This window comes from Antedon mediterranea, chromosome 2, assembly GCF_964355755.1.
Source record: "Antedon mediterranea chromosome 2, ecAntMedi1.1, whole genome shotgun sequence".
NCBI lineage: Eukaryota > Metazoa > Echinodermata > Crinoidea > Comatulida > Antedonidae > Antedon > Antedon mediterranea.
The window spans coordinates 25,037,313-25,051,279 of NC_092671.1; the positions used below are offsets into that span (position 1 = coordinate 25,037,313).

The 13,967-nt window shown below is 30.8% G+C and overlaps 1 protein-coding gene across 2 annotated transcripts in view; it reads left to right on the top strand.

Moving 5' to 3' along the window:
• Positions 1-11,531, top strand: part of LOC140040766 (uncharacterized) — a 36,895-nt gene extending 25,364 nt beyond the window's left edge. For both annotated transcript variants that reach the window (XM_072086931.1, XM_072086933.1), the window contains 3 exons: positions 7,630-7,895; positions 8,411-8,664; positions 10,314-11,531. In XM_072086931.1, the coding sequence (XP_071943032.1) occupies positions 7,640-7,895; positions 8,411-8,664; positions 10,314-11,306 (1,503 nt within the window). In that variant the 5' untranslated portion in view covers positions 7,630-7,639 and the 3' untranslated portion in view covers positions 11,307-11,531. The remainder of the gene's footprint in view (positions 1-7,629; positions 7,896-8,410; positions 8,665-10,313) is intronic.
• Positions 11,532-13,967: the final 2,436 nt, after the last annotated feature.

Consider the following 13,967-nt stretch of genomic DNA (forward strand, 5'->3'; position numbering starts at 1 on the left):
TCTCCTAAATTGAAACAGTAGTATAATTTTCAGCAAAGTACAATATTGTAGTGGTGATGCCCTAGTGGTGATGCCCTAGTGGTGATGCCCTAGTGGTGATGCCCTAGTGGTGATGCCCTAGTGGTGATGCCCTAATGGTGATGCCCTAATGGTGATGCCCTAATGGTGATGCCCTAATGGTGATGCCCTAATGGTGATGCCCTAATGGTGATGCCCTAATGGTGATGCCCTAATGGTGATGCCCCAAAGGTTTTGTTTTATTAAATTACAACTGTTCATTTTATCATCTGTCTTGAAAAAAAACTTACTGGCACATTGCGCTTACATAATTAAGTTTTTTTTTTTTTGCAGGTCATTTAGCGAACTAAAGTATTATTATATATTTAACAATGTTTGAATTGCAATATCATATGACAGGTTACATCGTTAACATTACATAATAGTTTTTATTAAATAGTACCCAGGGATCATTTACTAGTGTAAGCCTACAGTACTATAGCCAAATGCTACTCAACACCATCTTATCACTAAACATTTGTAAAATCATAATTTTAGCAATCACTAAATTTAGATTGATCTGCTGTTCATAATCAATTTAAAAAAAAAACAAAATTAAATGTGAATGTTGGATGTCTAGAAAACTCAGATCTCAGATATATCTGAGTTTTCTAGATCTAGAAAACTCAGATATCTGACTTTTCTAGATCTAGAAAACTCAGATATCAAGATCTGAGTTTTCTAGTTCCAAAATGGAACTAGAAAACCCAGATCATTATATGATTGGTTGGTAGGTTTGGGTGTGATATTCACCCAAACGGCGTACACCCAAACGGCGTACACCCAAACGGCGTACAACTAAAAAACTAAAACAGTGAAAACAAAAACAAAGTTTGAAGTCTACCATGCAATTATAATCGTTTTCAGCTGAAATCAGCACAGTAATATTATAGTTAAACTTAAACATCTTTCTTTTATAACTGATTCTATATTCCACTGTCTACCGCCGACCAGCGTGGTGACCCACCCTTCAGAAGGATGTGTATACTGTACACTTCCAAGCAGTGGCTGTCAGGATTCAATAGTTTATATTAATCATATCATCATGGGTGATATGAATGTTGAAATATTGAATCATGTTCACAATCATGTATTTCATTGCTCCACAAAACAAATTTTAAATGAAATTTGTTTTACATTTTTCATTTTTTTTTTATATGTACTGTAAATGAAATAGAAAAATACTATAGATTCCAAATATTAATATAAAAAAACAATAATATTAATAATCAATGAATAAATTATGTTTTTTAATTAATTTAAATGAAAATGAAATATTACAAGTTTGTAGCTGAATTTGAGTTTCAAAACCTTGTATGAGCATCAGCTAACAAAAGTGTTCCAGGAGTAAACTTGACTCTTTTACTGCTTTATGATTGTCTGTCACTGTTATACAGTATGCAAGATACCCCTGTCAACAACATTTTGAATACAGTACAACAACTCAATTTCAGGGGAAACGGAATATGAAAACATTGATTACTTTTGGTTTAGTATAGTACCTTTCCTGAGAAACTACCTCCATGGTATAAATTATCTAATGTTGAATCATGTTATCAAAATATTGTACCTCATATTTGATAACATTTTGTGACTGACATGATTTATAGTGTACAAGTATCTGTTCTGGGATTGGCCAGACAGTAAGATTCATGCTTGTACAGTATCATACCTTGTTTTTAATACACAAATTGTTTAGTTATATAACATGCCTTAATAAATCATGATTGATTTATTTAAGTGCTTTTGTTTTCCATTGCATGTCTTAGTTTATTTATTTTCAATTTGCAACATTTATTGCATTACAGTTTACTCTTTATACAATAAAGAAATAAAATATATAATTTCTTTATAAGTTAATATATAAGTTCACTCAATAAATAAATTGCATACATTCAACAAAGTATAAAGTATAATAATAAAGTACAGTATATATAAATTGTTTCCAATACCGTACTCTTAGTATTTAGATAATGTTGTGCAATTTGTACATTTTAGTTGATTTATATTTTTTATAAATTCATTGTCAATGTAATAGATCTAGCATTAGACTATGTTTAGGATGCTTAGTTCCCGTATGGCAAGATATAGGATTATTGTTAAAATTATTCTAATTTGATCGGCAGGTTGTACGCCGGTAATTACTTAACTTCTTGAAATTGTATGTTTATTATGTATGTACCTTTTTTTTATGACCCCTCTATAATGTTAGTGTTTTTAATGTTTTTACAAATGCCAAAGGATTTTCCAATTAAAATATTATTCGACGAATACAAATATATCTTATATTATTATCTTATCTAAAATATTACACATCACTATATAATAAGCTTTAATCTTTATTATATGAATACTGTATTGCATATTATAAACAAACATCAATTTGTGTTGTATTATAGTATAACAATCAACAAAATACAACATTCAAGGTGATATCCTCCATCTTTAATAGTAAAACTGTTTACACATGACGGGATGGTGGTAAACATTAAAAGCATTGTTCATAATTGTTTGAAATCACTTATTTCTCTGTCTCCAAGGTTGTTCTTTATTCAAGTTGTATTTTCAGTCTTTCCATTCATTAGTCTATTGGTCTGTATGCTTTGATGCAATCTCGATGCTCTTATGTGGCTTGTTACACCATTTTCTGAAACATTTCTAGTGCCATTAGTTATACAGTACTTGAATTAACAGAATGGTGGCGCTCGTAAAGGAATACTTGAACCATGATAAACACATACTGTAGACTTCAAGTTGAAAAAATCTACTAAATTTGGAATATTCTCTTATATTACATAAGTCCTGTAGAGAAGTACTGTAACTTTAGAAGCTAGTTTAGCTGGAGCAACCTCTGACCTTAGAGCATCAAAAGATCGTTTGTCTGGCTTTATCTACTTTAATTCCAATAATCCGGTTCATGGATATGAGTTGATATAAACTTCACCGCAGTTTCATCTAAGTCAATTTTTTTCAATGAAACATTATGTATGCAAACATGTTTTGATGTGAACATCTGAGAGAAAAATGTCCATATTGTTTAACATTTCTTTATATTTTTACTAATTAATTCAGAAACTTTTTTTTTGCGCTTGCTGTCAAAATAAAATTTAAAGACCCCTTCCCTGCAATTTTGGACGTTTTTTGGAAAATAATACATATATATCACTTTAAAAACATTAAACCATGTCATTCCTTGTCTTAAATGTACGTTTTATGGTAAATTATGATAAAAAGTGAGAAACAATGCACTACCTAAGTAGCTCGCGGCGATCGACCTCTCGTGGACGGTCTCAGGCCTAGCCTAGCTAGGCTTAGTTTTGTAGGCCTAGCTGGTAAACATCGGTAACGTACGAACATCGTACGCTAGCTATATACCTAGCCTGACGTTGTATAGTTGCTGCATTAATTGTCTTTCTATTTTTGCCAGACTCCGTTGATACAAATTGGGGAAAACCCGGTATTTTCGCTGAAAAGTTAGGAGTCTTCCATTTGTTTTGGCTTCACGATCGATCGAAAAGTGGGCGAATTACAGGTGAAAAACAACAATATCAATCCGCGCGCAATGCATTTTGGGATTTATAGCGGGCCGCTATAATTATTAAAATCGATTTATTTTTCACATTTTTAACCGTTTAAAGACGAAAAAAGTTATCGCAATAGGACCATATAGTATTATTTTTACATTAAATATAGTTTGTGATCTTAAATTAGATCTAAAAAACGTAGGGAATGGGGCTTTAAAAGAATTTTAACCACCGTGGGGCTGAGATAGTGAATGTACCACCAAATATTGCCCAGATAGTTTGTTTCTGTTAAATGTATTGTTGGAAATGTCCTTGTGATTTGACCCTTTCTCCTGAAGATTCTCGTAGCCCCCCCCCCCCCTTCCTTCCATAACAAATTCACATGTCCCATTCATATATTTCTATGTTTATGCAAATTAAAAATATTAATGAAATGAAAATAGCTTTGTTCTTCCTTTATAGAATTATGACAAAATAAATGGATGTAAGATTGTACCGTTTCAGGCCTGTAATTCATGGGTTCAGGTTTGAGCTCTCCCATATCTTCACTTCCTGTTTGTACAGCAGTAGTTACCACCATACAGTATAATCCATACACAACAGGTACAGTACTGTATATCAAAATTGCCTGTGATAAATTAAATGTTATCTTAAAATATGAAAAGATAGCTGATATTTATTTATACAGTACCTATACCTACAGTACAGCATTTATGGTTTATGAAACAATTAGGAAGTCATAAGTGATTTTTGTTTGAGTTTGAGGTTAAAACCGTTATATTACCAGGGAGTTGTAAAATTTTACAACTCCCTGGTATAACTATGGTGTAAAACATACAGCTGTTTGTGTACAATCTTATAAAACTGTGCTATTGATTAGCATTAGCCTTCAGAGTACTTTAGTAGATGGAAATACAGGTCATAACCTTTGACCTATTACTACCTTGTTTTCATAATCTATTCATTAGAAATTCCTGATGATGACATAACTAATTTCATTGAATCAAATCCTAACATGTGTATTTCAGTGCCTGAAATATGTATCTAAATTTCATATTTGAAGTTATTATAGTGTATTTAAAAGTAATTTAGCATGCGTCATATGTGAAGTTGTTGTTTTGTGTGGTGGCTTACCTTCAACTTATATACATCTGATATAAAAGTTACATCTATTATTCATAGTAATTGCATCACCACTGCCCACTCATTTTAATGGTACATGATAGACCTATTCAATCATGACTTGGTAAATATTCATCAAACTGCACTGCTGGTTTTAATTTTAAGATTGTCACCAAAACATGACAAACCTAAAGATGAAGAAAATCAAACTTTGAATAAGGGCATCTTGTGGTTTTAATAGAATTATTCATTTCTATTCTACATAAGAAAAAAATGAAAAAAAGAATGATTTCACTTAATAACAAAACGATTACATTTTAAACCCAAAAAAATAACCATTGATTTCTAGAAAATGGGCTTCCAGTTGAAACTTAAATTACAGTTTTATCAAGTAAATCTATTTTTTTTATCCAATATTTGGTAGCCTATAAACTGAATATTATTTTACGTAGTGGCTGATTAGACATAATTTTCCAGAGGGACAATATTTAACATTTTAAAAATGATGGCAAAGCATGACAGACCATCTGTTTTGGAATATAAGTTGAGTTGATAATTGTTGAGATTGTCCATCAACAGGTGTATTGACTTCAGTAAAAAAAGAAATAGGGGAGTGATGTTTGAAAATGGCAGAAGGCACTTCCATTGTAGCCTATTGTTCCTTCACAATTAACATATGTAATTCCTTTGTCTTGCTTTTTGCCAACCCTGCACTGTGTTGGGATGGTATAATAGTAGGTGGTACTGAGTGTACATTATTGAATAGAGTGGGTGGAACCTAGACATACCCTTATTTTACTTCTTTTGTTAGTATACTACTGTAGTCTTCTTTTCTCAATACTACACTGGCAATTAGGCTGTGCACACTATTTTATGTGTGTTCTCTACATTTTTTCTCCTGTTTTCCTCAGAAAAAAGGTATTTATTTGGTTTATTTAATATGGTAAACAAACAAAAATGTTTTTTTTCTTGCAAAATCTATTTTAGTCGGTGAATAGCATATAGTAGTGGTAACATATATTTTGGATTATTTTTAAATAAGCAGGGAAGCTTGCATAGATTACAAGTGGTATCAAATACATTTTTCTTGCAAAATCTATTTTAGGAAATGGTGTCTAGTATTATATTTTTTTATCTTATGATATCTATTATATCTTATTTCGTAATTACTTTATAGTCATTACTCAAGTTAGTAATGACTGTGCTATACTTCTTAGGGATTTTACTTAACTCTCAGACTGTTGCATCTATTGACTTAAATTTTCCTTAACCCACACACCATCAAAATATAGATCCCGCTATCGTAAGTTGTATCTGTGTTCTGTGCAATAAGCCACACTACAATACTTGCTGAGTTGTGTAGGTGTCGGGCTGGTTGTAGTCACCTTCTTTGTATGAATGCATCAATACCAGTTTTTAATGCACCTAGTTTTCTTCAGTTTACATTTTTCACATCTTGGTTGTGTATAAACATAGTTGTTTAAGTAAAGTTATACAGTATATTATTATAATTATTAAATGTAATACAGTAGTAGAAAGAATTTCCAATTTTATTGGACAAAAATAAATGCTGCAAGAGGGGCACATTGTTAATATCAATCTAATGTTGCCTTCTTCTGAGCTGCAAAGGAATAAATATACCAGATACTACCAAGTCTCTGAAATGTAAACATATCACTTACAATAGATATGGTAGTAGTGGGATCACGAACAGTAACAACATGATGAATATCTCATCAATATAAATATAATCAATAATACCTAGTTAATTACATCCGGTTTGCTTAAGAAACATCTTTGGCCCAAGTACTTGTCATACATACAGTAGTACAGTAGATTGGTATGTGTGGGTGGATATGTGATGAGTGATTTTGCTGTTTTTGATTTTACCTATTAAATTCATTTAATGAATGTAAGATTATTTTTTTAATGGATGATTTATCAATGATAATTTATCAAAATGATAATTATATTCTTGTGTAGGCAATTCATCAAGGACAAAGCTTAATAGATTTTAGAATTAATTTAAAAATTTACATTTAAATGATTTGTTCATTTCATTCTTATTTTTATTCATTATTTTTGGGCTTGTTTCTGCTAACAGATTAGATAACAAACATGAATAGATTGCCTCTATTTTCTTTGTACTGTAGCAGAAACAGGAAAATAACTTGTTAAATGGCGTTTAATTTGCAACTTACAGTGTGCTGCAAAGTTATTGTTAGAATTAATTTTAAACATTTTTAGGGAGCAAAAATATAGCATACAAAACAATCGGTTGATAAAGTAAAATTATTTAAATCAGATCTCAAAATATAAATTGTAACTTCTTTGAAGCACCACTGAAATGTAGTATAGGAAGGTGATATACTAAATGAATAAAATGTAAATGTTGATTATTTATATGAAACGGAACTACTGTATAAAATAGAATTATATTCAACAGAGCACACCCTCCTACAAATACAACAATTTTGAATTAATTTGATCCACTACAGTATTACAAAAAATGCATATAAAATGTTAAAATAATTTCTAGCTAACGAGATGAAAATGCTAATTTATAGATACCGAAAAAGCATTCTAGAAACACAACTTGGTGTCATTCTGTTTATGATGTAGTTATGATGATGTGTGAAAGTGTGTACAGTATAGTGTCATCATTGAGCTGCTATAAAAATGATTTTAGGAATGAGGATATGCTGCCCCCTAGAGATTATAATCATTCACTTGAGTAATAAATATCTGATTCCTTTCAGTTGTAATAATGTACTGTAGTCGAAAGGAACAGGCCATTATGATGATACAGTTTAATATACGTTAGCACTAATTACGTTCTTAATCCACTCCAAATCCTCAATCAACATCCTTTGTGTCCGTCCTTTTGTTCATCTTTTTCAAAAATATTTGTATTTTGTTTTTTCAGGTAATATATAATGGGTAACTTACAGTGTGTCCACCCAGAGGGGGACATGAAGTATCCTCATTCCCCTAACAAATTTAAAGTGAAGAATGTGGACGATGATGGCGAAATCGTTAGTAAAGGCACGCTTGAAGTTGGTAAAACGGAACTAATTCTACGGCAAGGTGACAAAGACCCGATATGCTGGCCTTTACGTAGTTTAAGACGATATGGGTTTGATTCTGATTTATTCTCTTTTGAAAGTGGACGAAGGTGTCCCACTGGTCAAGGTTAGTGATTTACCTTTTTTTAGTTTTTAATTGTTTAATCAACTTATGTAAATGATTCCTCATTTTTCAAAATGTATGCACACAGTGATGTACTAAATACATTCTAATAGTTGGAATAAGTTATTGAACATCAAATACAATTATACTGTAGAAATACTATTATTAAACTACTAGAGAGTCAACTATGTGAAAATCATCGAAAGGGAAAATATATAAAATTACTAATTGATGTAAAATATTTTGAAGAGAACTACATAAAATTAGAATTACATACCGCTTTTATAATTGTTGATAATAGTGTATATATTTATGTTCTCACATTGATGCATTCAACAAGCTGAAAGACGGCCATAATGGCGCATACACTGTGTATGCAACTTCAAACTGGTGTATAACCATATTTGATGGTTGATTTTTATTTTGTGATTAGAGTACTGACACGTGTAGTGGTCCAATATTATGTGTTTAATTCTTTCCCTAGTTCTAAATTCTAAATTTGTATTTGTTGTTTTTAGGTATCTATGCATTTAAATGTAAGAAGGCTCAGATGTTGTTCAATGAATTACAGGCGAATATTCAATGTTGTGGAGACAACCCAACATCAAACCATCAGCCATTTATGTTGATAGGTTCAAACCAACCACTGCTGAACAATCCCCAAAACTCACCATTTATGAATGGTTCAAATGTACCCAGAGCACCGGCTTCACCATCTGTTACATATATCAATGCACAGCCTTTCACGTTTTCAGCAGATTTAGAGCTTCAGGTATGCTATGTTTTTTTAATATTTTTGTTAGTGATGTTCTGTTGACACTGTCGCTACATGCTGCCATTTGTATCTGTTTACTATAAAGGAACAAAATGAATCATTATACTTGATGTTATTTTCTTTCAACTTTGAGTTAAATAAAATTCTTCATTTTATTGGTCAAGAAATTTATGTTGATTGATACACCATCGAAAATACGTTTTGTTTCTACACATTACTGTATATAAACACATGCTGAGATCGGCAACAAAATAAGAATAATTTCATGCAGGGATGATTAAATTGAGAGACATTGTTCTATACTGTAGTTTCATCTTTAATGATAATTCTTTTCTTCAAACATGAATATTGATATTTAATTTTTATTATTCAATGCCGTATTGTAGCAATTTAAATATATTATGCTACAAGATGCTAAGGCATAATAATCCCTTGAATTATCATAAACAGTTAATCTTGATAATCTCTTTACAGGTTAATGCTGACTTATGTTAGCCTTGCCAGATTATTACTCAAATCATTTTGACCTCACCATTCAGTAGCTAAAAAATTGTTGTGCCAATGCGATGCATTCATTAGTAAACGTCTAAGCTTTCTAATTTGTGCGTGTATGTACAGTCTCTCCCAAAACTGTGTTCAGATTCCATTCATGACAGTTAAAATGATAACATTAAGCCCGTTTTCCATATTGCATATTTATTTGCGGTTATTCAATATTTTCGCATATAAAGAAAACGTAAGAAAATGTTAGCTGTTTTATTTGCAGGAGTGCTCATGAATGCGCGACAATACTTCCTTGGTTGTGCAGATTTTAGTTAAGCAAAAAGTAGAAATGATTCAAACTACTCATTTTGCGGAATTAAACAACTCAAGGAAGTAGAATTTGTCACAGTAATGGATTTAAAATATGGAAATATCCATGAGCTAACACTTTCAACCCGCACAAATAAATAAAACAAGCTTTATGTTTATAACACCAACATCATTTTTAGCAGCAGATCAATGAAGCTTCTTGTCAAATTAAATTATTTCATTAACATTGCTATATGCAAATAATCATGACCTTAGACTATCGTAATTAGATCCAAGCATTAATACTTGTTTTTGTTTTTCAATGCTGCTAAATTACATATTCAAGGTAGAAAATAGTGTTGTAATCTGCGATATTCATTGCATACACCAATCTCAGTGTAATATTAGACACCTGATCATTCAAAATATTGTACTCTAAATCTGTTTCAAATGTCTATTATCAAAGACACTAATTTTAGTAGAAATGAACTACTGTGCTTCTAAAATGTTTAGCATATACATTTTGTCTCTATCATTCATTTATCATAAATATACTATATTATAATATAATATAAACTTAAGCTTGAGTGTCTGGACTATAAACTAGTAACAACACAATTTGATGTGCCCAAATATGGTAGTGATATGATGTCATCGTGTCCATTATACAGGCACATCACATTTATTTGTCACATAAAGTTTAATAGTGTAGACAGAACCTAAATGTATTAATTTTTATTTGTTTAATTATTCAATTAAAATTCCCTTTCATATGATTATGTATGAAATGTACTCACACTTGTGTGACTGATATTTACTGTATTGATAATATAAAATGTTTGTTTTCATTGTAGGCATCTGGTCACACACCAAGCCATGATGGTTTTAGAGGACAACTGACCTCTGGTGCAGATGGAGGCAGCTATGCAGCACTGAAAGAAAACACTGCCAATGATAATGCAGAGTCTGCAATGTTAAATTATGCTCATCTAAGGTTATCAGAAGATGAGGAAGGGGCCACTGCTGCTGGCCATAGTCTTGATGGTCATAGAAGGGAAAGAGGAACATTGTACAATGCCTGTTCTTGTGACGTAACAGATTCTGGGGTTATTTGTCAAAAGAGCGAAACTGCATCTCGGAGCTCAAACAATTCTATTAGAGACGATTTGGATATCAGAACTAGGGATGAGAATGGAAATAAATCAAAAGTGAAAGTAACGAAAACATCTCCAAAACCAAAGATACGCAAGTTCTCTGACATTGTCAATGGAAATGTGCATTTGAATGGTAATCCTCATATGGTACCAACCCCTGGTCCATTTACACCTGCAATGTCTTCACCTGTTCCAGGTGTTTATGTTAATCTAGACACTATTGGAGAACTTCCAAGTCGAAGTGCATTTGCATTTGCAGACTTACCGACTCCAAGGAGTGCAGCAAGTCGCGGAAGCAACGGCTCTGAGTTTGTATTTGACGCTCTTCATACAAGCACCAATCGATCTCCTGGTGGACCTAATTATGCAAATTTAGATGCGATGGAACAGTCTAAACGATCGAGTATCATACCAGACAGTTTAAAACTTCAAGCTCCACCAAAGAAAAAAATAAACTATATCGAACTTGACTTAGATTCTTTGGAAGCTACTCGTAATGAGCGTGGCAATGCACGTTCAAGTACAAGTTCATCTCCAAAGACTCCGCAAACACCAAACCTGGATCCACGAGGTCCATATGCAATGATCGATATTGACCGAACAATTGCATTATCAAATACGCAACGACAAGTAGAGGATGATTCTAATCGTAGGACACGGCACGAGCGTGGAGTTCTTCCAAAACTTACATAACAACAATTTGTTTCTGCATTTTATTTTTAATAATTATTCCTATCAATTGTTGTATTCCTAAAAGAAGTATTATGAACCATGAAATGCTAGATGGAATAAATTGTTAATTTTAACCTTTATAAAATTATTTTAATGTACATGAGATGAAAATGGTGTGTTATATTATCAGCAAATGTATTTCACAGTTTTATCTCCATTTTAATACAGTATTTTAAAAGACTGAAGATCTCTTAAGTTACCTTTATGGAAAGCAGTTTTATTTTGATACAAGATAAAACATTTTTTTTTCTTATTCATTTATATATTAAAAAATGATTTTACATTTTAAACACCAACATTTATTTTGGTTTTTTTATATTGTGATAAACTATTACAGTTTCATTGTATTCTTACATAAAATAATTTAAAATGTGTTTAAATTGGGTTAAAAAGTCAATGCATGATGCATTTAAATGTAAAGTGTTTTAATGTATATTGAATGTATACAACCTATAGCTATTATTGTAATTTGAATTAGGAGAAATAACTAACCATGGAGTCTCCATGAACTAACTAAATATCTATATAATATGCATATGTTTCTTACATATTTGAATTGTATGCATTGTGATAAATGTAAATATGTTTGCCAGTGATCACATTAAACATCAGTACAATATAATCATTTTGTTTATATAATTACCAAAATATCAGTAATTTTTTTAATGAAATATCATATTGCATACATATTTTTAACTTATATTACATTTAAAATTTAAGAAATTGTTCCAAAATGAATGTATCAAGAATGTATATATTCATTTGATTATCAATTTTATTTTATATCATTTTGATATTTGAATTTTCCCCATTCCATAATAGAAATTTTTAAACAAAAAGTTGGAAACTTTTCTTTTTAAAAAAGTTTTACCCTTATTTTTTTTTTGCGATGTTTAAATTTTTTTTAATAAAAGGATAAAATATAATCAACAAAGACTTGAATTTTATTAGTCAACCATAACTTGATTTTTTTTTACTTTAAATATATTGTCCTACATTATAGAAATGTTGATTGATTGATTGCAAGAGTGAAATTAATCTACAGAATTCAATATTGTTTTCACTAATGTAAATCTACATACATTAATTTCTCTAAAACATTAGAACTACAACTATAATCTATGATTCTTTGTCTCAGTATTATACAGTAATACCATATGTTTTATTGAGGTCAAAGATGTTTCATGGAGACATGTTATTAGAAATGGGCTTAAATTGGAGCGAACTCCAATGTATCCTCAGCTGAAATAGTATTTCACCATTTAGGGGGACCACAGAATATGACTGTATCTCTGTAATGCCAGTCACATAACATTATCACATAACATTGTCATTTATATAGTGCCTTTACAATGATCAAAGTGGACAGATTGAATGGTTAGAAATCAGGGGTGGTAGGAGTGATAAAACGTTAAGGCCAATGAAGTGAAGAATTGGCAATAGATTTAAACAATATAAGTTATAACACTACAGTTTTAGAATTTTGTAAATGCAATACTGTTGGGCATTACAGTTATAGTTAAATAATTCATTATAACATTAAGACTTGCCTCGACTAACCAACTAGTTTGACATAAAAATATGGTAGTGATATGACATCATTTTGTCGCATACAAATTTACATTAGGTATTCAAACTAAATTTCTAAAACATATTAATACTGTACAACAATCATACCATAATAATTCTACAAAACAATGTTACTATATGGATATTTGATGTCTAATTTTAATATCGATACATTAGAAATGTAAGTGTAACTTACATAGATTGTTTATCGTAAATAATAATTACCTACATTTTATACAAATTAAGAAATGATAATGCAAAGTTTTCTAGAAAATCCAAAACTAGGATTACTTAAAGGAACATTTCAGAATTATTCCACTGCAGTTATTACATTTGTTAACCTATTTATTGTGTATTTGTTAATTTTTACATTGAGACAAACTAAATCATACATTATTGCAGTAACAAATTGTAGTTACGGTAGTAACTGCAGTATGATAATTTTATGTGATCCTAAGTATTGAACATGAATCATAAAATTTACTCAAAAAATGATTACAATGTCTACTATCGCATCTTCACCAGTTGACTAATGCACGTCTAGTGCATCTATCTTGCAACCTATGTACTGTACTTAAGTCAAATGAAGTGTTTGGAGCTTGGACATGTTTAAGGTGGTACAGATATAGATAACCTTTATTGTCCAAATAAACTGGAAATTGCATTACTCGGATATATATAACATGTCTACTCGGCTAATCATAGCCAATACACCTTTTATAATGAGTAGTAGTGTCAGACATTATTTTGTTGACAATAATCACTATAAACGAATATTATTATAACATGCAAACCACCTATGTTTACAATTTTCTGCATGTATAAATTAGATGTTATTGATCATAATAGTGCGAAGCCCACCAATTGATATACTTAATTGGTTGTAATAAGTTTAGTCTGGTTCAGTAAACACATACAGTAAGCAACTTGTATTATGGATTAGTTATAGCTTAATTATTTAATATCGATTTGAACATTTTTTTTTTACCACATATTACCATTAGTGCTGTAGTTTAATTTGGGGTGTGAAAACAAATACTTAAGTTAATAATT